The 25,762-nt window shown below is 41.2% G+C and overlaps 1 protein-coding gene across 2 annotated transcripts; it reads left to right on the forward strand.

Annotated features, from left to right (window-relative positions):
* The first annotated feature begins 1,385 nt into the window (after positions 1–1,385).
* On the forward strand, positions 1,386–19,290 carry LOC143529485 ((S)-N-methylcoclaurine 3'-hydroxylase isozyme 1-like). 2 transcript variants are annotated; one of them, XM_077025265.1, is made up of 3 exons: positions 1,386–2,709; positions 15,090–17,902; positions 18,600–19,290. In XM_077025265.1, the coding sequence occupies exons 2-3, from the start codon at positions 17,027–17,029 to the stop codon at positions 19,203–19,205; spliced, it is 1,482 nt and encodes a 493-aa protein (XP_076881380.1). In that variant the 5' UTR covers positions 1,386–2,709; positions 15,090–17,026; the 3' UTR covers positions 19,206–19,290. The 2 variants fall into 2 exon arrangements, with proteins under 2 accessions (XP_076881380.1, XP_076881381.1); XM_077025266.1 differs by lacking the exon at positions 1,386–2,709 and having other exon boundaries at positions 15,086–17,902.
* Positions 19,291–25,762: the final 6,472 nt, after the last annotated feature.

A 25,762-nucleotide genomic window follows, 5' to 3' on the forward strand; every position in this document is an offset into this window, starting at 1 on the left:
TTATGACCCAAAAAATAAAGCAAACCATAAATTCGTCTATTCTTAAATACAAAAATTTAACATGTTTAAAATTTTTAAAAATGTGGCGAAAAAAAACATGCGCGTTGTAGTTGCGAACTAATACGAATTCATTGATTATGGAATCGAGGGACAAAAAAAGTGATTAAAAAACCCAAGCGTTGTGTTTGCGAACTAACGTGAATTCAGTTGGAATCGATGTTGTCGAGACTAAATCATGCATAGAAAACCATGTGTCATGGTGGTGAACCGACACGGGTTTGGTTGGTATCAGCTTACGACTCCGAAATTAAAACAATAAGATAATCTGTCCACACTCAAAATACAACACATTAACATATTTACGTAAAAAAGACCATGACGAAAACCAAAAATACATGTGTGTTGTGGCCTTAACCTGACGCGGGTTTGTCCGGAATCGATGGGCTAATAACTCACGGGGAAAAAAACCTTGAATTGCGACCATACATCTTTATCTTTATCTTTATCTTTTATATGAAATTTAAAATGGATATGAAGGCATAAATTATTCAAATTGATTGCAACACAACAATACTCTCGTACAAAACACCAAACGTCGAGCGGGTGGAAGTATAAATTAAACATAACAAACCAACTTTATTTCTACTTTTTCGTATTATTGTTGTAGTAATAATATTCTGCTTTAAAAAATGGAAACTCTACTCTTTTTTTATGTTTGTTGTTAACCAAAATAATTTTAATTATAAATGTTGACTGAATAGTTATAATAATCAATAATGTCTTGTTAAACCAGACATCTTGTGTATGTCAACTTACAACACATCTTTATCAACAACAAAAACACAAACACACAATCGTGATAACTGATGAGGCAGGAACTAGGTATTAAAGAAAGCTTTGAAATAAGCCATATTGTATGTGTGGATGCATCACCACAACATACCACTTTAGAGATTTACGAGGTAATGTTTCAGCTTAAGCACTAGATTTATTAATTGGAGAGCTTAATTAACCGGATGAATCGCCTTATAAAGTTATCTTGAGATTTATTTAACTTTATGTTTACTTAAGTTTGTGTGATCTTACATATTTCTGAAACGCGTAAACGATCTACTTGGCTAGGCACGAAAAACGGTGAAACTGACCCAAGTCTGGTTTTAAGCATTTCATAACGTACAACATCACAATCTAATACTACTGACATGTTCGGCCTAACAGCCATACCCAGACTAGTTATACAACCCGATTTGGCTTAAACACCGTACTAGTATTAACAATACTACACCAGTTATAGGATTCAAGTTATAATCGACGCACACTAGTTACTGATACGTATTACCAGTTGAACTAAAATAAGGTGAGTTTCATGATCCCACTTTCTAAACTGTTTTACGAACTTTTAGGGTGGAAAGCATGTTTACATATACTTATATACTTGAGAATTTGTAATGATGTAATTTATATAAGTACTAACGCTTGAAAGCCCCACAAACACAAGTGATTAACTACGAGCACGTGGCATGTGAATAGTACTATTGGTTTGAAAAACCCAACTGATACCACTGGTGGATTGTACCGGTAACTAATCATTGCACTTGACCATACAATTATGATTATTATTTGCCATATAGTGTTAGACATGGTACTACTTGGGGCAACTGGACCTACGGGCCGAGGAAGTACGTGGGCAGTGAGGGGCCACCTAAACACACGCACGTCAGAAGGGTTCACTTGTGGCTTAGTATAAATACATCATACACATACATTCATACATACTGTGAACTTTACGAACACGTATACTGGTTTTTGTTCGTACTCGTGAAACTTGAAACTCACAACTAGACGTAGTTGACCCGTTTTAACATGCTTTTCAGGTGAGCCAAAGTTGGAATGATTCGCTTACGTGCTCGGTGCTAAGAGTGAAGTTGAATCACTGTAAATAGATACAAGTATATAATAAAGAATAAGAAGTCCCGAGAATTGGTTATGTGTTCTCATCTAGTTTATAAATTTAGTACCAACCAATGTTATATGATGTAAATTATTTTGTGAATTTTCTTTATAGCAATGTGGTTGATACCAGAGTTGTCTATTACATTTCCGTATTACGCTTTCGCAATTACCTAGTCGGGGTGTGACAAAAGTTGGTATCAGAGCCATTAGTTATAAAGAATTAGGATGTCCCTTATGATACCCTAATATAACCGTAGGCTCGATTAGCTCTGGGAATAAAATAATATTAAATAATATATACTTATGATTCTCGAGATGAACTCGAATGGGCAAGTGGGTTATTATGATCCGGAACGTAATAACGGACTTGTTTGTACGAGGGAATTCGAGAAGAAGTCGTTGAGCAATCTAATAGGTAAAAATAGCAACATATGTGTATAAAATATAATATTAAATAAATATAGATATAAACGATTATCTGTGCTAATGTGTATGAATACCTGTATATATTTTATTATGATTAATATTATTGAAAAATATTATTCTTATTACCAAGCCTTTGTGCAGAAATATGTTGAGAGATACGGATCGTCAATCTATTGCAATAACAGTGTTACATGAGGAGGAAGATGATGCCGAAGAGGAACCAGAGGAGAAGGCGAGCGAGAGCCTAGGGGATGCTATGGTCACACACGAGGTACCTACAGACAAACCCGGCCTATCGGGTTATCGTTGTGACACCTATTGTTGGTACATGTGTGTCAGTAGTTCATAGTCTAGCATTTGTAATCGAGTCTGTAATGCAATTATGTTTTGATTATGTTTATATTTGTAACACGCGAAGTTGTCAACAAGTTCGCTCTGGCGAACTTGTTGAATCAGCGAAGTTATTGACAACTTCGCCTATGGCGAAGTTGTCGTGTTTATATACTGTTTCAGCCGAAACAGTTAGTGTTGGTCGTTTAGGGTTTCATTTCAGTTGTTCACTTCGTGTGTTACGTGTCATTGTCTGTAATAGTGACCTCGGGTCACGTGTTTGTTATCAATATAACGTGTTCGGTTTATTGCTTGTGTGTTCGATCTCTACATACTCTACACTCGTATCTACCTACGCAGGGATTCCGCACCTGCGTTGTTAGCGACATCCCGTGTACGATCCGTCCAGGAGCCTACAATTGGTATCAGAGCCATCGGCTCGATTGTGAGGTTCGGGATTTCACGCGGGTGTAGAAAACGTCTCGTTTGACCTATTCGCGGGACGTGTTTTTGTTGGGATTGTGTTTTGCTCGTGCTTGACAGTCATTTTCAAGCCATTGCATTGATCGGAAACTGCTGGATTGACGAAATCAGATCTGAACAGTTTCCTTGTTCATCGGGCGAAGTTACCTTTCTTCGGGCGAAGTTACCGTTCTTCGGGCGAAGTTACCATTCTTCAGGCGAAGTTGCCGTCACTGGAATTAGGGTTTCGGCGAAGATATAAGGATTAGCGAAGTTAACCACAACTTCGCTTACCTCATAAGTTCGCCTTAGCGAAGTTATCCGCAACTTCGCTTTCCACCCAAGTTCGCTTACCTCCTAAGTTCGCTCATTCTAAGCGAAGTTATTTTTAACTTCGCCAAGTCAAGCGAATTTAAGACCCAGCGAAGTTCTCTTTTCAGCGAAGTTAACTTTCAAGCGAAGTTATTATCAACTTCGCCTACTGAGCTGTTTTAATATTTTTTTTCAGGTTTTTTCAGGTTTTCGCAAGGATGTCGCCAATTAACATCTCCGATTTGGTCAAGATGGAAGTAGAAGCGGGGTCAGCCACTAAGGCCCCGAGGTTGATGAAAGGAACTGACTTCGTGGCATGGAAGGACAGATTCATCCAATACATTAAATACCAGGATGCCAAAATGTGGGTGTGCATCCAGGATGGATATATCCCTCCAACTATGCAATACGAAGGCCGTGACGTGGTTAAGAAGTACAGCAAAATGGAGGACGAAGAAAAGAAAATGTATGAGGCTGAGAGCAAGGCCCATGCTGCGATAACAATGGCACTTCCTCAAGAAGTTCTCCATACGTTCCGAAAGTACACTTCTGCGAGAGAGCTTTGGGATGCTCTTGAAAATAGATTCGAGGGGAATGTGGGTATCCGTGCATCAAAGATCAAACTCTTAAAGACCCAGTTCTCCGTCTTCAAATTTTTGAAGAACGAATCACTGGATGATATTATCACCAGATACTATCATCTAATGACAGAGCTTAGCAATTATTCGATTGCCTATCGAGAAGAAGAGATTGTTGAAAAGCTTCTCGATGCTCTCCCACCGAAGTGGGAAATGTACACCGTTCTTATGAGGGAAGACAGAGACTTTCCAAATTATGATCTGGAAACAGCAGTAAACAAGCTCAGAACTTATGAGCTTAATATGGTTCGAAAAGAAACACCAACAGATCAGATACAAGACCCTGGTATGTATGGTGCAAAGGTTAACTCAGGCTCAAGTTCGAGGCCTGAATCTGCTGCTTTTTACTCGAAAGGGGAGTCAGGTCCTGACTCTTCTCATGAAGGAAACGTTTCTGTGAACATGAACGGTGATGTCTGTTTCGTTGCTGGAGGATCAAGTACTTCAAAGCCTCAAGCATCCTCAAGTGGTTTTTCTGCAAATGTCTCAAGCAATAATTATTCCAAGATGCCTATGAGTGTAAAATCTGCTGAAGAGCAGTTTGCAGTCTATGCATCATTTATTGCTTCCTACGAAAACTACATCCAGGGGAAGATTGTGGACCCTGCTGTACTGGATGAGGACTACGACCAGATCGATGCTGATGATCTGGAGGAGATGGATTTGCAATGGCAAATGGCAATGATTGTGAGGCGTGTAAAACGGTTTATGAATAAAACTGGGAGAAAGTTTGTTGGTGGTAGGCCTGGATTCGACAAATCTAAGGTAAGGTGCTATAATTGTCAGCAATACGGGCACTTTGCCAAAGAATGCAGAAATGAAAGAGTTGAACGTGGACAAGGTCGGCCTACACAACACTCTGGAGTTAATAGAGAGATTAATGCCATGTTGAGCAGAGAGGCAGGTGAATACAACTGGAACCTGCATTCAAATGAATCTGGTGAGCAAGCGAACATGGCTGAGTCTGAAGTTGAAGAATGTGAGAATGTTGATGGAAATGAGAAATCTAATGAAGAAGAAACCGCTTTCATGGCAGATGACAAGGATAATCGCTCCGAGGTAAATACTAAGAATATTTGTACTAGTTGTGAGAATTTGTCTGAGCAACTCACTACGATAACTGATCAGTACGTCCGTTTAGATGCTGATTTTAAAACTATTAAAGAAGATCACCATTTTACGAAAGCAAGAGAAACAAGTTATAAAATTAAAATAAAAGCATGTGAAAAAGACATTCAAAGCTTAAAAACTAAACTTGCTGAGAAAATTGAAATAATTGATCTTAGTTATGAAGTTTTAGAAGAAAAAACTAAAGTGATTGCTGATCGGGATAAACAGATTGCTGACCACCAGGTGAAGGTGGTGGAACTGAACCGCAAACTTGAGCAGTTCAGGAATTCCTCGGCTATCCTTGATCACCTCGTGAGTGATCAAGGTACCTCTGCAAAGAGGGGAGGAATAGGTTATCACGAAGTTCCACCACCCTTTAACCACAACTATACTTATAATCCGAGTGTTCAGAAATCTGTTGATTTCGAAGTTCCTCAGACAACTCCAATCAAGATTACAAGTGTAGAACCAAGTGTTAGCTGTGGCGAAACTAGTTCGCCTGTTTCTAGTGTGAATATTTCTGTTTCGAGTCCAGTCTCATCGGATTCGGATAAGTTGTCCGAATCTGGTCAGACAAAAGAGAAGGTAGGATTACCCACCGGTGGAGATAAAAATAAAATTTCTAAAAAGAGTTCTCCACTCAATCCGTACGTCCCACCTTATGTGAGACGAACGGCTGGTAACACTGCCTCTACATCCAAACCAACGTTTGACAAGAAAATGGAGAGTCGATGTTGCTTTAGATGTAACAAGTTAGGACATCTAGTTGCAGATTGCCCTTTGAAGCCGAGATTCAGAGGTGTGAAGCCAAATAAAACTGAGTATAAGCGTCATTTTGTTACTGCTAAAAATGAAAACTTTACAGAATACCAAAATGTAACGAATTCAAGTTCTCATAAAAACAAACCTCAGTTTTACAACCAAACCACAAGATATAACACTTACCATTCACAAAGGTTTGGGAGGCTTTACCCTCAATCTGTAAGGAGATTTCCTAACAGGACTTACAGAAATTATCCTGATGCTAACTTGAGAAAGCCAGGGTACGGGACGTATCGATCCAAGACCAATTGGTCTTGGGTCCCAAGATTCTAACTCTTTGTTTTATTGTGCAGGAACAGTTGAACAGGGCTGCCAACAATCTCTGGATTGTGGATAGCGGCTGTTCCCGGCACATGACGGGCAACAAACACTTGTTGCAAGATTTAAAACCTGTTCAGGGAGCAAGAGTTAGTTTTGCTGGTGAGAGCGGTGGTAGGATTACCGGTAGAGGAACTGTGTCGAATGGGAGAATGACACTTGAGAATGTAAATTTTGTGGAGGAGTTAAAGCACAATCTGCTGAGTGTGTCGCAGATTTGTGATAAAGATTACACTGTCCATTTCACGAAGAGTGAAGCGATCGTATTGAAGCCTGGTTTTCAAATACCAGACGAATGGATAGTAATGAAAGCTCCACGTGAAACGAATACATATGTGATGGATATGAGGTCTACTGAAATGGCCGCTGGAGAATCCTGTTTAATGACAAAAGCAAGCGAATCAGAATCAGAATTGTGGCATAGGAGAATGGGACATATTCATCTTCGGAAGATGAACTTCATTGTCAAGAATGGGCTTGTGATGGGCGTTCCCTTAAAAAGTTTTAACTTTGAAGACAAATGTATAGCATGCAAGAAGGGAAAGCAACACAAGAAATCCCATCTCACCAAGAAGATTAATTCTATTGCCGGTACTCTAGAACTACTTCATATGGATCTCTTCGGTCCAGTGAACGTAAAAAGTCTAGGTGGTACTTCTTACTGCTTGGTGATAACTGATGACTACTCGCGATACTCGTGGGTATATTTTCTGAAAACGAAAGACGAGACGGCTCAGATGGTGAAGAATCTAATTACAAAAGTTGAGAACGTCATGAGTAAATCAGTTAAATACATCAGAAGCGACAATGGGACAGAGTTCAAGAACTTTGAAATGGAAATCTTCTGTCTTCAGAAGGGAATTGAACATCAATACAGCGCTCCGTATACTCCACAACAGAATGGAGTGGCTGAAAGGAAGAACCGAACGTTAATTGAAGGAGCCAGAACTATGCTGGCAGACTCGAAGCTTCCTGTGATGTTCTGGGCTGAAGCAGTTGCTACAGCCTGCTATGTTCTGAATAGGGTGTTAACCGTTAAGAGACTTGGAAAAACTTGTTACGAGCTTATGCACGGAAGGAAGCCCAACTTGTGCGGTCTTGAACCATTTGGGTCTCCTTGTTCGATTTTGAAGACTAATTCGAAATTTGGTGAAGTAGCCGATGAGGGAATCCTAGTCGGTTATGTTGTTGGGACTCCCAACAGACGGGTCTTCAATACGTCGACTTGCAAGGTGGAGGTGGTTTGTAACACCGACATTACTAGTTACCAACCGCCAAAACCAAGCAATGGACCTGCTGAGCTTTTCGACTATGTTAAACTTTTTAAGTCGTTTAACGTACCTGATTTGGAAATTTCTGAAGAAGACGAAAGAGCTGTGACGAAGATGATACTTGATGAGGAAGAGAATCTATTGCAACATCAGATGTTTGAGAAATCTCAACCTTCCACATCAAACCCTATCGATACCCCTGCGGCCTCAACTGAAGATGAATTTATTAATCCTTTTCACTCTCAGCCAGAAACAACCATAGATGAGATCTCTTCAAATTTGGAAGATAATTTGCATGTCGGTGCTGTTCCGACCACGAGAATTCACAAAGATCACCCATTGGAGAATATTATAGGTGATGTGTCCTCCGGTGTACAAACCAGAAGTAGCTTGAATGAGCACACCTGTGTTTATACAAGCATTAAGGAAACGGGTATACTGAACGAATGTTTGTACTCCTGCTTTATAAGCCAAATTGAACCAAAGAATTATCAAATGGCTTTAAAGGACAGCTCGTGGGTCGAAGCCATGCAAGAAGAGTTGGCTCAGTTCGAGAAAATGGAAGTTTGGACTTTGGTTGAAAAACCAAGGAATGTGCATGCTATAGGCACAAAATGGGTGTTCAAGTGTAAGAGAGATGATAAGGGAATTATCGTAAGAAATAAGGCGAGGCTGGTTGTTAAAGGTTTTAATCAGCAAGAGGGTATTGATTACAATGAAGTGTTCGCTCCTGTCGCCCGGTTAGAAGCGATTCGATTGTTTTTGGCGTTTGCTGCATTTAAAAAGATGAAGGTATTTCAGTTGGATGTGAAGAGCGTGTTCCTAAACGGGAAAGTTGATGAGGTTGTGTATGTTGAGCAACCTCCGGGTTTTCCTGACCCAGACTTTCCTGATCACGTATACAGGTTGAGCAAGGCGTTATATGGGTTACATCAGGCACCTCGTGCCTGGTATTCAACGTTATCGGACTACTTGCTGGAAAATGGTTTTGAAAGGGGATTGATTGACAGTACGTTGTTTGTGAAGAGAGAAGGATGTGACTTCCTACTGGTTCAAGTCTACGTGGATGATATCATTTTTGCTGCATCAAGAGTATCCATGTGTCAGGATTTTGAGGCTGTCATGAAGAAACGATTCGAGATGAGTGCTATGGGTGAACTAACTTTCTTTCTAGGATTGCAGGTTGATCAGAAGAAGGACGGGATGTTCATTCATCAAACGAAGTACGTTCATGATGTGCTGAAAAGATTCAAGATGGAGGACAGTTCTCCATATGATACTCCAATCTGCGTCAATCACAAATTGGGTGCTGAATCAGATGGTGACGCAGATGTGGACCCAACTCTGTATCGGGCGATAATAGGTTCTTTAATGTATTTAACTGCTTCTAGGCCTGATATAATGTTTGCTGTTTGTCTTTGTGCTCGTTTTCAGGCAAACCCAAAGGAATCTCACATGAAAGGTGTGAAGAGGATTTTGAGGTATCTCAGAGGCAAGCCGAAACTAGGGTTGTGGTACCCAAAGGGAGGAGATGTTGAACTGGTGGCATATACAGATTCTGATTATGGGGGATGCAATCAGAGTCGGAAGTCAACAACAGGAGGCTGTCAGTTTCTTGGAGGAAGATTAGTTTCCTGGCAGTGCAAGAAACAGACATCAGTTGCAATTTCAACATGCGAAGCTGAATACATGGCAGCATCCAACTGCTGTTCTCAGGTTTTGTGGATTCAGCAACAATTACGCGACTATGGTCTGAATTTCTTACTCACTCCTATTTTAATTGATAACACTGCCGCCATCTCAGTAATTAACAATCCCGTGAAGCACAGTAAAACTAAGCATATTGACATTCGTCATCACTTCATACAGGATTGTGCTGAGAAGAAACTGATCAAGATCGAAAAGGTTGATACACTGGAAAAATTTGCTGATCTGTTTACAAAAGCGTTTGATAAATCCAGATTTCAAAACCTAATTGAGCTGAACGGGATGATCAATCCCGAGTAACCATGCCTTTGTGTTTATTTAAAAAAAAAAAAAAAAAAAAAAATTGTGTCATTATTGCTTAAAATTAGTCGGTTACCTCAGTTTGATGGACATATCCTCGGATATGTTTTGGTCCTCGTTTCGACTTAGAGAATGAGGTTAGCCATTAACCGGAAGACTGAAAGTGACCGGGGCAGTTATGACGTGTGTTCTTTCAGTTGCTGAAAATTAGTCGGTCATTCTTAGTAAGAAGGACACATTCTTGTATGTGGTCGGTCCAGTTGATCCATTGGATCCTCAGGATTGCCGTTTACCTGAAGACTTTGACGTGATCGGGGCGATTGAAATCAAAAAATTTATAGGGAAATGAAATTACTTTTCAAGTCTATTACTTCATATGAAGTAAATGTGCTATGTTTAACAGAAAATTGATCCAACCTTGGAAAATGATATATATACTGATTGTGTGTGCTTAACTAGTGAAGTTATTAGGCTTAAAAGGCTTTAGAACAGTCATTGTATGTCATGGTAATTTTTATGGTGCGTAAAAGTGTATGTGATACTAACTTAAACTACTCGAATTTACGTGGAAACTCCTTAAGAGTTTTGTATGTCTTCATACATATCTTTTCGAAGGATAGGCAGAAAAGCAACTACCCAGTCATACACGAGCCCGTGAGTGTTCTGATTCCCGTGAAGAAAGCATTTCAAGACACTGCAGTGATCCAGATTCGGGACTTGCAGTCGTTTAGTACTCCGAAGTCAATAAGAATGTTTGGTTTAAAAAAAAAAAAAAAATTATTGTACATGTATATTTTTTTAGTACTTATGAGACATTGTAACAATCAAGACTTCTCAATTCTGGAGTAAGAAGAGAACGGGAAACAGACAACGAGTATATACAAGTTAATCAGACACTATGGGTCGAAGTCAATTCGGGGTGACTTGGGTATAGCCAAATACGCTTTGAGAATAGATAGAAGACATCATTATCTCTGAGTTGTTGCCTACTTAAAATTTTGAGCTTAACTGAACCTTAATCCGTATCACAGAAACGATGAAAACCATTTAAGTTATTTACATGCTTACAACCTGTTTCTCTATGTCATAATACAGCTAAACACGGATCCAAGTGACAGTCACGTAGTTAGTATGATTCATGTTAGGATCTTTTCTAAAAACATAGTGGTCCCTGACTAGACTGAAATTTGATCCCTTATTTCGTTAAATTTTTATAAGTTTTTCTATTTTTGTAGTTGTAGTATTGTATAACTGGTTACTTGGACATGATCATATTTGTTTAACTCTTTTTGGAAACTTCTAATGTTAAGTGCAAGATTCTTCAAACTTAAAGGGTTGATTTTGAAATTACGGGCGAAGTTGTTGAATTCGGCGAAGTTGTTATTAACTTCGCCTAGGCGAAGTTAAGCGTAACTTCGCCTGAACAAACTCAGCCCTATATAAGGACTTTTAAATCTGGAACAGTACCATATATTCTAAATTCCGGCGAACATAAAAAAAAAATCAAAAACCGAATTATCCGGCGATCTTGTTTACCTTCCGTTTTCGATCTTTGATTTCAGTTTCTAGTGTTCTTTGACGGTATGTGTTGTCAATATCATTCCCAAACTTACTCGTTCGGTATAGTTTTACCCGGTTCGAGACATCGGGTCGTCGAACCTTCAAAACCTAGTTTTTCAACCGTGTATTACGTGTTCATGGACGACCTTTACGTCTCAAAATCATTAATCTATGCTGTTCTCCACTCCTATATCGTCAAATCGTTGCGAAAACATCGGATCTAAACCTTATGAATCTGAACAGTCGCCGTTTCAGATTCAGGCGAAGTTATGGTTAAGGCGAAGTTATCCGCAACTTCGCCTGAAGCTTAATTTCGCATGTGGCGAAGTTATCCGTAACTTCGCCTTGAACTCAAGTTCGCCTAAGGCGATGTTGTGATAAAGCGAAGTTATCATCAACTTCGCCTATACCATTTACTTAACAGTTTTTAGACGAACTTACAGATAAAGCGAAGTTGTTCCCAACTTCGCCTCACCTATAAGTTCGCCTGTACAGGTTTAATCACAACTTCACACGTGGTACAAAGCGAACTTGTGAGTTGCTTAACTGTTCTCTAACTTGTTTTGTTTTGTGCAGATATGGCTGCTGTTGGAGGTGCTGGTGGTGATGACGGTGATGATCAACGACAATTCTTTCCGGCCCATAACCAGTACATCATTTTAGATCCAGACGTAAGAGGCGTAGAAGACTACAGGGAGATAATCACATTTCTCCAGCGATCAAGAGTCTTTCATGCGATCACAAATACACTGCCCATTTCACTGCCTAACATTGAAGACTTTTGGCAGACAGTGTACTATGATTGCAGGCCTGAGCCTCCGGTGATGCGAGCAACCGTAAATGGTCATAACATACAGTTTTCCTCGGAAGACATACGGTTGGCTCTGCAGTTCGGTGAAGAAACAAGAGATGACCCAACGGAGTTCGTAGCTCCTTTCCGTGATGGAGCTTATTTGAGGATGGGTTATTCGGGTCCGCTGGGGGACTCGCAGAGGAGAAAAGGGTTTTTGCTGGATCAATGGCGCTTCCTGATGCATGTATTGATTGTATGCATGTCCGGCAGGAAGGCAGGAACAGATGGGATGGGCGCGACGATGCAGTCAGCCATGATAGCGCTGACTTACAACCGCCGATATTCTTTTAGTCAGCTGATATTCTACGAGATCGATCGTCAGAGAAGGGCTGTGGCGCGCGAGCGATTCACTATGTATCCTCGTTTCTTACAGATGATTTTGAATCATGTCGCTCCGTCGCTACCGCAGAGACGCCCGATTAGATACGTCGAATGCGTGACGAAACGTATCTTTGCTCAGTGCCGCACTTCGAGCACTCGTAGCAAGCCTGAGCTGCGTCCCAGGCATACTCCATTATTCGGATATCTCATCAATCCGGAGTATGTTCCTGCAGGAGGGGACGAGTTCAGAGACCCGCAGCCACATCAGGCAGCAGCACCCCATGCTGTACCAGCTGCGCCTGTTGTATCTACTGTTGCCTCTGCTGTTGTGCCAGCTGCGGTATCTCCTGCTGTGTCTACTGCTGAAGACGTTGATCTTGATGCTGCCTTTGGCGGACATGGTTTGTTTGATATGGATGTCTCGGGTCCTCAGTTTATGGATGTTACTAGAGCAGTTACTTCGGTAGCTGACTCCGATCTAGACGAAACGTTTGCTGAAGCGAGACGACTTATGGTGTCTCGGGAGAGAACTACGGGAAAGAGGCCGAGAACTGTAGACGAGGATGAGGACGAAGTTGATGAAGAGGAGGCAGTGCAGATTGTGCTCAGACGTTCACGAAGAGAACGGACAGGTATGGGTTCCGGAGCTGGAGAATCTTCGAGGCTGGTACGTTTTGCTCCACCTGCCTTGTCTGGTATGTCTCTTATTCCTTCCACAGCACAGGTTACTGCTGTCGAGACGTCGGCCCCAGCAATTGTGTCTCTACCACCCCAACCGCTTAATCCACCGGTGGTAGTTGCACGATTTGTTGAGTCGACCATCACTACTACTGCAGGGTTACCAAGTGTACCACCTGCGGTCACTTCTGCTGCTGCTGTCCCGCCAACTCCAACGCCTACTTCAGATTCCGAGAGGATTACATCACTAGAGCGGATTGTTGCTGATCAGACAAAGACCATTCAAAGCCTAGTGGAATCCAATCGATTACAAGCAGCCCTCCTGGTTGAACACGGTAAAGTTATAGATGCCTTCAAGGCATTCTTGGCATCTCAGGGGGAGAAGACTTGTAGGGGAGATGAGTTGAGGACGAAACGGAGAGAAGATCATGACGCTGATCCCAATGCACCGGAAGGTGCAGGTGGTGAGCTGCCAAGAACCTCTCAGGCTCTTGGGGCTTTCACAGCTGAGGGGGAGTCTACAAATGCAGCTGGTGACGACGTGGTAGCAGTTGATGATGATGCTGATGTTGAAGATGTTATCGACGCACTGAAAGAGTTGGATGAGGAGGATGATGAGTTTATGAATGAAGATGATGTGTTGCCAGTTGATGAGATCGAGAGGATTGGAGAGCAGATTACGGTTGAAAACGTGTTAGAGGAAGGGGAGATTGTTGATGACTCCGTGGAACACGAGATTCCGGAGGTTGAGAGACCAGAGTTGGGTGATGAGAACGCGGAGGAAGATGCTGAGTGGGAGGAACAACCGAAATGGAAGGAGGGTTGTGCCCACTGGTTCGTAAAGACGAAGAAGCCGGCGGTCCCTAAGATGTTCAGAAAAAGTTACAATATTAAGGGATACGCGGAAGCCAAGAAAGGTATTATCTGCTGGTTATACGACGAGCAGCTGCGGCTCTTCGTGATCAAGAGATACGATGGCATTCAGTACTTCCAGAGAAAGTTGAGATCTCTAAACACACTGCCAGAATGTGAAGTAAAAGATTTAGCCAGATTGGGATTGATAAACAGAAGTGAAGACAACATGGCTAGAATCATTGCGAAGATCGTGTGGAAAGAGTGCGTTAAAGAGAAAAAGTTTGAGCTACTGAAACCACAAAAGGGGAAACTTGTCGAAGACAAGGATAGAGGTCTGAGAGTTGATGGAAAACCTTGGATGGTCATGAAATACAAACCGATCCGGTGCCTTAAAGAAGTACCGATGAAGTTCATGCCCAAGGACGTGCTCAAAGATCTAAAATGGTGGTACGTGGATTGTGAGACAGCTGAGGCGGTAATGGAAGATGAGGATGAACAAGAAGTACTTCGTGTTTACGACCCGATGCATCTTGTTAATCTATCGCAGGCTGATCTGAAAGTGCTCAACGAGAAGAAGATCTTCTACATTCCTGCTTGGAAGGATCAAGCTAGGAAATATCAACGGGTGGTGTCGGTATGTGTTAGAGAAGGGGCGCATGCGTAGAGATGCAAGATTACAAGACTCAAGATTTGAAGATCAAGATATGAAGCTACTGCCAAGGGGGAGTCTGTTGGTACATGTGTGTCAGTAGTTCATAGTCTAGCATTTGTAATCGAGTCTGTAATGCAATTATGTTTTGATTATGTTTATATTTGTAACACGCGAAGTTGTCAACAAGTTCGCTCTGGCGAACTTGTTGAATCAGCGAAGTTATTGACAACTTCGCCTATGGCGAAGTTGTCGTGTTTATATACTGTTTCAGCCGAAACAGTTAGTGTTGGTCGTTTAGGGTTTCATTTCAGTTGTTCACTTCGTGTGTTACGTGTCATTGTCTGTAATAGTGACCTCGGGTCACGTGTTTGTTATCAATATAACGTGTTCGGTTTATTGCTTGTGTGTTCGATCTCTACATACTCTACACTCGTATCTACCTACGCAGGGATTCCGCACCTGCGTTGTTAGCGACATCCCGTGTACGATCCGTCCAGGAGCCTACACCTATCCCCCTAGAGAATCCTCTAGAAATGAGGTAGGAATAGGAGCTACTAGTGCCTATCATTCCCTAGTGAAATCCTCTACACCTCTTATACCTCATACTTCACCACCCACTCTTACACACATGATCCACTAGACCGCTCGTATTTCTGTACACCCACCTGAACGCACCTTATCCCCACCTCGTTCGACTTATAACAGGGGAGAGACGTCACGAGTGCAGGTCACCGAGATACCTGTCCCTACCTGGGGTGTACCGACCTCAATGTAAGAACCACCTCTCATGTCTGACTCTGATTGGTTAATAGTGATAACTGGCCAAGTATTAAACCATGCAAATCAATAAACGACCTTATTCAATTCAGATACGAAACTCGTAAAGATATTTGGTACTGGTCCGTAAATTTTGTTTTTGTTTTTTAGTTCAGTCATCGTAACGGAAACCGACCGAACGGTAGTTTTTTTTATAATTTTAGTTCTGGTGTCATTACCAACATAAGTTAACAAACTGAATTACCGTTATACCGATTGACGCCACAACATTGGTCCGCCTCAATTTTTATAATAATTTTTTGTTTTATATTTTGTTTAATTCTGGTACAATAATGCACGTCACTGAAACCGACAAAATAAGCGTCAACTTACCGGCTCAACGTTTGGGTTTTACCACCATCTGAGTTTTACCGACTTGCCTGCGTTGCACCACGTAAAAAACTAGTTAAATAAAAAAGAAAAGCACAATACTTAAAAAACACAATACTAATTAATAAAGAAAATAAGAACATAAAAAAACAATGTGAAAACTTAAAACGATGGCTCGGGTTTGGTTGGTTCGTGTTTAGTTGGCTCAAAAAAGTGATGGATCGGGTTTGGTTTGCTCGAAAAGTGATGTCTTGGGTTGAGTTAGCTTATGTTCGGATGGCTCGGAAAAGAATGGCTAGCAAACTGTTGTCTTTCGCCAATGTTTTTGTATCTTGAGTGTATAGAGAGTATATTAAGTAGAAAACTAAAATAATATAGTTGAAATAGTTTATTGTTTTATGTACTTATGTTAAAAATTTCCCCCTTTTTGTTTAATATTCAAACTACTCCACCATGTGTTCACAAACCCACTCCCCACTACTCGCTATACTACCGGCCAAAGGGACTCGGACTAAACCAACTACACGAGCGACCGAGTATACCACCATTCACCATTCACCATTCACCATTCATCCTTGTTTTGTTAAGTTTTCCGGTTATAATAGTTAATTGCTATACTGGGGTGTCCCTTCTTGTCGGGCTTAGGGACACCGGGTTTGTTGCTAGGCAGGCGGTGCTAAATGCAGAAGCAGGAAAAATTACTAAGCACGAGAAGGCGTGTGTTGAAAATCAACATGCCTTCATCCCTTTTGCTTTTGATACATTTGGGTCTCGCTCCCGATGCTGCTATGTTTTTAAAAAGAGTTCAGCCGGTCGTGCACAGTAACTCAACGACGCCGAAGAACAATAATTATGTTTTCAGTAGGATCGGTTTTGCCATTCAAAACGGGATGGCGGCGCAGCCTGTTGCCCACTTACCTACCTCTCTGTTGTAACTGAATCCGTTTGATAATTTGACAACAAATCATTTAGTAAAATGTTTCTCACATTATAAAAAAATAAAAATAAATAAAAATTGCTATACTTAGCATTAATTCATCTTATAACAGAGCATGAACTAAGAGGCCATGTCACGTATATATGACATAACTTTGAAGCTTTGATCAAACATGGAATCAAATGCAGATAAGATTATTTATTTAATTAATTGTTCAACATCAACTTTATACTTATGTTGAATATTTAGTTTCTCTAAGAAGGTTCCGTTGTGTTTCTTGTCATCAACTTGATGCCTATAAAAGGACATGTCCATATACAAACTACAATGTGAGCCACACCAAGCACCTCACTTGAAATCACAATCTAATTTTACATGGAGTTTAGTCTCTTATCTTCTCTCTTCCTTTTTGCAACACCTCTCTTGTTGTTGTTTGCGGCTCGCAAGTACTATAACAAACCGAACGAAAATCTCCCACCAGGGCCACGACCATGGCCGATCATCGGAAACATGCATCAATTGGTCAAGGACCCTCATATCGCAACGGCCAACTTTGCTAACGAATACGGCCCGCTCATCTCTCTTCATCTAGGTAGTAGACTTCTGGTGGTAGCCTCTACTGTGGAGGCGGCCAAGGAAATTCTCAAGACTCAAGACCGTCAGCTTTCCGGCCGCTCCTTACCTGACTGCCTTCACCTAAGCTTCAAAGACTACTATTTTGTTTGGGCGAGAGAGTGTAATCAACACTGGAAATCATGCAGAAGCCTGTCTCGGCTTGAGTTGTTCTCGGCTAAAGCCATAGAGGCGCAGTCGAACTTGAGAAGTGAAAAGCTAACTCATATGTTGGATTATTTGAATAACACTCAAGGAAAAGTTGTCAAGATTGAGGAATTAATTTTTACGACGTTGATTAACACTTTGAGCAACATTCTATTCAGCAAAGATTTTCTTGATTTGAAAGATGAAGAAGCTGCACATCAACTGCGATTCAGGCTCTTTAAGATACTGGAGAATACTGTTGCACCGAATGTAAGTGACTTTTTTCCCATAGTTGAAGGTCTAGATCTTCAAGGATTAAGGAAGGATTGCATGAATCATCTTAATAACTTGTCTAGCTTTTCCGAAGCTATAGTTCAAGAACGTAGAGAAAGAATTGCCATGAACTTGGTTGACACAGACCGAGAGAAAGATTTCTTGGACCGATTGCTTGAAAATAATTTCACGAATGCTCAAATCAACATATTTGTCATGGTAAGTTTTCAATACCTTGATCATAAGGCCATACGTAGTGGACGAAATGAAGGGGCGAATTCTGGCGATTTGGGGCGCGAACACCGCCCCCTCTGGGCGAATTGTGGGTGGGGCGAGGACTGCTTGTCGCCTTGCTTCACTTTGATTATATTATTATTATATTAGTATGTGTGTGGGTGATATATATACATACATACATATATATATATATATATATATATATATATATATATATATATATATTAGGCTACAACACCATTACACTCCAAAAACAAAAAACCACTATTTGCTGACTGGACACCACTGGCGGAAAACGTTTCATTTTGCAGCCCCTCCACTACATATAGCCTAATGGACAATTTTTTTTTCATTTTTTAAAAGCTTTTTGGGTAGAACACAAAGATTGACTAGAAATATATATATTTGTAGGATATGGTCTATAAAGTGTAAGTTAAATGTAAATTTTCAATATTTGTAAAACTTATTAAACTTGATTTATACCCCTTCTCTAAATGAAGGTTCTAAATTCTTATAGGTGGTTTTCTAAATAAAAATTGATTTTTTATAAAACAGATTTATTCTCTAACACATGTGTATTTATGATTGAACAGGTACAACATTCTGTTAGGAAAAGAACAAATGTTTTCATTATTTTTAAATATAGTATGGTTAGTTCAAAATCTCCCTATATGTGCAGGAATTAATCACAGCAGGTACAGATACAGTGGTAACAACGATTGAATGGGCTATGGCCGAATTGTTAAAGAACCAAAACGTCTTACACAAAGTACATGAGGAGCTAAAAGAACAACTCAACTCTAACGATATCATGAAATCGGACCTTTCTAAATTGGCATATTTGAATGCATGTATCAAGGAAACTCTAAGATTGCACCCTGTTGTTCCTCTCCTAATTCCTCGACGCGCTCTTGAAGCTTGTGAAGTTATGAATTATACGATTCCTCAAAATGCCAACATATGGGTGAACGTTTGGACAATTATGCATGACCCGAATATTTGGGAGGACCCTCACACTTTTAATCCTGAAAGGTTTCTTGACTTGAACATTGATTTTACAGGCCATGACTATGAGTTCCTGCCGTTTGGTGGTGGAAGGAGGATGTGTCCTGGTATACCATCTGGTGTTAACAGTTTGCAAACCATGTTAGCAGCTTTGATTCTTGAATACGATTGGTCTCTTCCGAATGACGAGAATCCAGAACAACTGGACATGACTGAAAAATTTGGAGTGACTTTGCATAAAGAGAAACCTCTTGAACTCATCTTTAAGCGTAGAAAATAAACATATCAAATGGTTCAAACAATGCACATGTAATTTTAGAATTTTTATGTTTTATGTGTTGTGTATGTTCAATAATATCTTTAAAGTTGTCACCAAACCTAAAAAATAGGTCCAATTTTATTATTTCACTTATTTTTAAGTTAATGTCGTTTTCTATGAAGCTGCTGGTCGACTTCGATAGTCGTTCTTATCAATTGTTCTTTATGAGAGCAGAATAATTTGCATGTGTTGACTTCAAACACCATTATAGTCAAATAAATGGGGCGCTTCTATTATCATTTATCATTTATAATTACAATAAAATAGTTGGTTACAAATTGTGCATTGTTCTTTTTTATATATACACAATCAAGAATTTCGTACTTTATATTTTTTCAAAGTAACAAGATTAAGTACAAAGGTTTTAAAGTTGTATGTATAATACTAAGGTTTTAATTTTATAAAAATATTAGATACTAACTTTAACTTCCGTTAAAAGTTAACGGAATTTGCGTCAACTTGATGTTGTAAGTACCAGTGGCGAAGCTTGGACATACACGTCGATGGGGCCGGACTCAATATGTATACTGGGCGGGCTCAAAATTTCGGTTGGAAACGTGAGAATTTACACCATGTATAAAAATTTTCGGCAGAAAAAGGATAAATTTATACCGCTGAGCGAAATAACGGAGAAGGCCGACTCAAAATTTCGGTCGGAAACAGGTAAATTTACACTATGTATAACAATTTTCAGGGAAAAAAAAAATTTACACTACCGAGCAAAAAATCGAGGGGTCCGGACTCAAAATTTCGGTTGAAAACTGGTAAATTTACATCGAGTAAAAAAAATTCGGCCGGAAAAGAATAACTTTACACTGTCGAGCGAAAAAACGGAGGGGACCGGGGCCACCCCTGACCCCAACTAAGCTACGTCCCCTAAGGGGATTATTACCATACATCCATCTAAATACACACATGATACCATAATTGGACATGTTTAGGTTCCACTTGTAGTTGGAGTGATCCTCATGTCTAAACTTCTAGCTTCCCAAATCCCAATTGGAACTAGTGGTAGAATGGAATCATCGTCCCTCATCAATGTATCAATCTAATGGACCATACACATTGTAGATTGGTTTGATTGTGCCAGACTTAGGCCATCCTTGACTAACTCTCAAAAAGGTCTTTTAAGTATATAAGGGTTATTCCTTGATGCTAAGTCTACTCTTAGCCTAAGTAAGCATCGAAGTTTCTAAATAAGGAAAGTTTATTGGATCAAGATTTAATAATCAAATTTTTTGAAGGCACATTTTTTAAAAAAATATTTTTTTTAAACTTGATAAAAAAAGATCCATTTACACTACTAGAAAACAAGTCATTTTCTCATAAAAACTTCCTACAAATTTCCTACGACAAGTAGTTCCAACAAATTTTCAACAAAAAAACAAGCTCAAACTTTGCTACAATATTATCTAATAAACATTATGAATAGTTTTTGTAGGAAGTTTACAACCACGTGTTTTTTAAGCAATTTTGTAAGAAAAGTTGTTGGAAAACGGTTGAAAACGATTTTCAAGCATGTGTTTTTCCAACAACTTTTTTGTTAGAAAATTGTTAAAAACTGAATTTTTCCAACAAATTTCATACAATTCGGTTGTTGAAAAACATCTCTTTTTCTAGTATTTTTATAATAAAGAGTCAGGTAAGCTGACAACAAGTTGTGTTACAACCCTTTTTTAAATGACAAAATCGATCATATTGAAAATGAGGTTATGGTTCTCCGATGTTAATGAGGTACTGTGTATGACTCACCGAACTTTTGTCAAGAACACAACAACTTTGAGGGCAACGAATCCAAATGAGTTACTCTTTAAATGCCCCAAAAATACTATGAGGTGTTCGGAAATGGTCAAAGTAGCTTAATAGGAGGATTACAGTGTCTATAACCCTTGGACAAGTTCATCAGTATTATTACACGAAATACTAAGTCACTAAAATATATAATTTACATTCATATATTGGGCTTAGGCCCAATAGCTACCAAATTACTTTTTTGGGCCTAGTATGGGCCCATCAAGACCATGGTCTTCTCTTTTTTAGTCATGTTGGAAGGACGAATAAATAAGGACGAACGCTAGCTTATTAGGGATGAATAACAAGTAGGTTATCAGCAGCGGACCATAATTCTAAGTAGAGATATATAAGGATACAAATCACAATAAATATAGATGGAAATAATACAAAAAAAAAAAGATAATAAAGATATTATACATAAATACAATAATATAAACCAAAATTATAATCGTGTATCAATTTTAGTTGGGTGCTACTTTTTAGTCCTATAAACCCATAAGTTAAAAACTTATGAAAATTGTGACACGGTGAATATTCATACCTAACAATATAAATAAACAGCTAAGCCTTGGACACTGAGAACTGCCTAAAGTGTCTTCGAAGTTGGCTTATCTAAAGTGTCTTAGAAGTTGGGAAAATATTGTTGGAGACAGTAATTGGTCCATCAAATTATAATAACGTGTAAATTGCCTAAAGTGTCTTCTACTTGTCGGTTTCATAAAAAGTTATATTAATGTATAACTTAATATTACAAAAAAAAAAAACAAAAAAATAGTAAATGTAGACACGGGACAAGAATTCGTGTCACAAAGTTACACGTATGAAATTGCCACAGGAAATAACTATTTTATTATTCTATCTTAGAACTAAATTAATAATAATGTACATAAATAAAATTCATAGTTAGAAAAAAAGGGAAGAAACCTTCAAATCTTGCAGCAAAACAGGCATGAAAGATGAAGAAACACTAATTGACCCCGGGCAGATTATGGACAATCTGGGGGTTAAATAGATGTTTCCCACGAGGGGTTAGATCCGGCGAAGATGGTTCTTCTGATAACCTGCAAAACAGACACCGTGAGCTCGTCACTGAGAAGGGGGGGGTACCTCCTTGTGACCACCCTCCGGCGTGAGAATCAGACTAGATTGCTCTTGAATATAAGTGTATATTAAGAGAATGACTAGAGCAGATATCAGGTAATATATCAAGATATGAGATAAGATCCTACCATTCCAAGGTGTTGGAGTATTTATAGCCGAATGTAGGTTTCCAAGCAGGTACAGCCGGCTGAATAGTGTTCCTGTTCTGCCAACTGTGGGCTACGCACATGCCATGCTGGTGGTTGGTGGGTAGGCAGCGGCTGATAGTGACCAGGCCGGCTGTGTACTATTCCTGTTCCACCAACTGCTGGCTATGCACGTCCTCCGACAGGTTGGTGAGTAGGCAGCGGCTAATAGTGACATACAGTACAAGAGGGTGCTGCTCGTCATACTGTTGTCAGTGAGCTGTCGTATCCTTGGTCAGATCTTTTGTCCATACCTTGTCAGGTACAGTACAAAAGGTCCTCCAGTATCGTTCGGACTGGCTCATTTGGGCGGGAGTTTTCCCGGCTTGCTCACTCCTTCTTCAGGTGACATTACTGAATTATTTAAGAGTTAAGTGCCTTGTGCGTGTAGCCTTGCTGCGCGGGTAGCCTTCCCTGATGGCTAGTATCAGTTGCTGCGGGAACAGGCGGAGTACGTCGACCATTGGGAGGCTTTTCCTGCGGGAACAGCTTGCGTACTGCGCGTAAGGACGTCACGTCTCTGAGCATGGTGGGTCCTGCGGATCCAGTTGGTTTCTGCGCAGACGTCTCTCTTCAAGGTGAGTTGCGAGTTTAGCCTTTGCGCAGACGTCCATCTTGAAGGTGAGTCTTGCGGGTTCAACTGCGCAGACGTCCCTCTTTGAGGTGAGTCTTGCGGGTCCAACTGGGCTCTGCTGGGACCTACCTCTTCAAGTCCCCCCAGTCCAATGTTCTTCTCATGAATTGTTAATAAGTGAGGTGAACTTTTGGACTTAAGCAAAGGGTTTTGAAAAGGGTTTAGTTTTAAGGTTTTCCATGGGGATTCTTCCCGCGGAAGTCCTAATGTCACATGCAGAAATTCCCGACTTTCCTGCTTGATCTTTGGGTATGATGCGGGTAGGTCTGTAACCTCCTCGCAAGTCAGGAGCGTTGAGTTCCACTTGTGTAGATTCTCCATGAGGTTTTGGTAGTTTGAACATAGTGATCAATTATGTTAAACGACCAATTCCATCTTGGAGCTTCAAACAATCTAGTTCTCGACGTTCCCGCTATGCGGGGATGTTATTCCCGTTTCCGCAAGCATGGCCCAGAAGATCCTTCTTGGTTTCAATTCCCTGCGGAGTGCTAAGTATGTGAAGGGTTTCGCCTTGACACTGTACCCCCACTCGTCTTATGGTTACTTTACTTCCAAGGTATTCCTGGCTTCAATTCCGTGCGGGTGCCGAGCATGTGAAGGGTTTTGCCTTGACACTGTACCCGCACCCGTCTTATAGTTACTTGTTTGCCGATGTATTCTTGGCTTCAATTTCCTGCAGGTGCTAAGTATGTGAAGGGTTTTGCCTTAACACTGTACTCGCACCTGTCTTATAGTTAGTTGGTTGCCAAGGTAAGGGGTATATTCCCGCTTATTTTTGAATCTTTTTGAATCTTTTTGAATTTCGAAGAGTTGGTGAAAGGATAAGAACAGTCCCAACTGTTGAAAGGACGGTTGAGTAGTCCGACGGTTTCTTCTGACAGTTTCAGGACGTGTAGGAAGTTATGACGACGTGACAGTATATGGTCATTCCAGACGCTTTTTCAGGCGCGTGGGCGCGAGTTTTCGGGCGCGTGGCCGTGAAATTTATGGCACGCGTCCTTTCAACAGCTGTTGCCCGCTTCATTCCAGACGCTTTTTCAGGCGCGTGGGCGCGAGTTTTCGGGCGCGTGGCCGTGAAATTTATGGCACGCGTCCTTTCAACAGCTGTTGCCCGCTTGCTCTTTGCCACGTGTCATAGTTTCATTGCACCTGCGATTTCTCTCTCTTCCGCATTAAATTCATCGCATTTATTGCGATGAGTATATAAAGGGGGAGAGAGTGCATCTTAATCCACACTTTCACTTCTTTCTTCTTCAAGCGATTTCCGGCGAATACTCTAACCTTTCTGTCGAGCATTCTCCTGAAATCGTTGCCTTTCATCCTTCCAGAATATGTCTTCTTCCCATGATGTTGAGGCTACTGCCGAGGAGTCTGACGTGTTCGTTGAGAATCCGTCGTCCACTTCTGATAAGGACGATAAGAGTACTGCTGGCGAGTGCCAGTGTGCTCTTCCCGTCGGCCAGTATCAGTATATCGTCAGGAAGTTCATGCTCGAGCCTTTCGAGCCTGAGTTTCCTAAGCCACACCAGACGGTGTATGATGCCCCTAAGGGCAAAATAGGGGTGTATGCTGCATTCTTCATCTATGGGAATCTCAGGTTCCCATTGACGAAGTTTGTATACCTTGTTCTGGAGAGACACGGTGTGCACCTGACGGAGGTACACCCAATGGCGATCGCAAAGATCCGCCATTTTGAATGGGTGTGCCTCATTCTGGGCGTGGAGCCCCATGTCGACCGCCTGATGACCTTCTATTCTTGGAGGTGCATCCAGGGGTGGTATACCTTGGTCAATCGGATCAAGGGTCTGAAGATCTGCGCAACCGAGCGCAGTCTTCGGTCTTGGAAGCGGGAGTTCTTCTATATCTCAGCTCGCGTCGTCCCGATAGCGATGACGTTTAAGAACGGGAGAGCTCTCCCGAACCTTCACGTCTCCAACTATGAGGAGGCGGAATGGTTCGCCAAGATTTCCCGGATCCAGTCTCCGGTTTACCGCTTTGCGGAGTCCGGGATGGTGATGCTCGGGATGAGCCGGGTGTGGAAGAATGCTGGGGCGGAGGCGCCGCAGATTCCCATCGTCCTTGAATACGGTTTGAACTCTATCCCTTACGGTATGCTTCACATCTTTTTGCTGATTTAGGGTTTTTCCGCTAAACTGTTTTTTCTTTTTTCAGGGAAACGATTTGCAATCGCTTCTGTACCCGCGGGAAGCTGATGGTCCCGCTCGGATGGGTACCCGTGCTCTTGATAAGAACGAGTTGCCCATCTTGGAGCAAACGAGGGATCGGTTTGTGGAGGTCTACCCGCCGGGCCACCCGATTCTGAGCGCCACGCGGCCAGGTAAGGAGTTATTTAACCCTCGCCCTCTCAATGCTGAAACCTCTGCCGAAATTCCTCTAATTCTGTCATCTTCTGATGAGGAATCCGCAGACGGTCCTTTCTTGACGCGGAAGAAGAAGGCTGCTGGCGGAAAGGGCAAGGCGAAGGTTGCCTCCACCGCCGATCAGAGGAACCGGTCAAACTCGGAGACCGAGAGCGGGGAGGCGGCGGGGAACCCAGGTGGTGTTGAGACCACTGCTCCTGAGGCTGAGACGACTGTCACCTCCGAGCAGCCCAGGACGACGATGGTGACCGGTATGAAGAGGCCGGCTCCATCGGGTTCGTCCCCGCCTGTTCGCACCTTCAAGCTCAAAAGGACCCGTAAGTATAAACTTCCTTTCTTAACTGCATAGCTTTCCGCCGTTATACTTATGTCTTCTTGGTGCAGGCGTGGATGCTACCGCATTCCAGGTTGGAGCGGGGAGGA

The sequence above is a fragment of the Bidens hawaiensis genome, unplaced genomic scaffold (genome assembly GCF_021521415.1).
Source record: "Bidens hawaiensis isolate Kalapana, Puna unplaced genomic scaffold, B.hawaiensis_p1.1 tig00008556_1, whole genome shotgun sequence".
Lineage (NCBI taxonomy): Eukaryota > Viridiplantae > Streptophyta > Magnoliopsida > Asterales > Asteraceae > Bidens > Bidens hawaiensis.

Coding starts and splice junctions, on each gene's coding strand:
- LOC143529485 (XM_077025265.1), top strand. CDS start 17,027: ATGGAGTTTAGTCTCTTATCTTCTCTCTTCCTTTTTGCAACACCTCTC. Junction 17,903..18,599: donor AAATCAACATATTTGTCATG/GTAAGTTTTCAA, acceptor CTATATGTGCAG/GAATTAATCACAGCAGGTAC.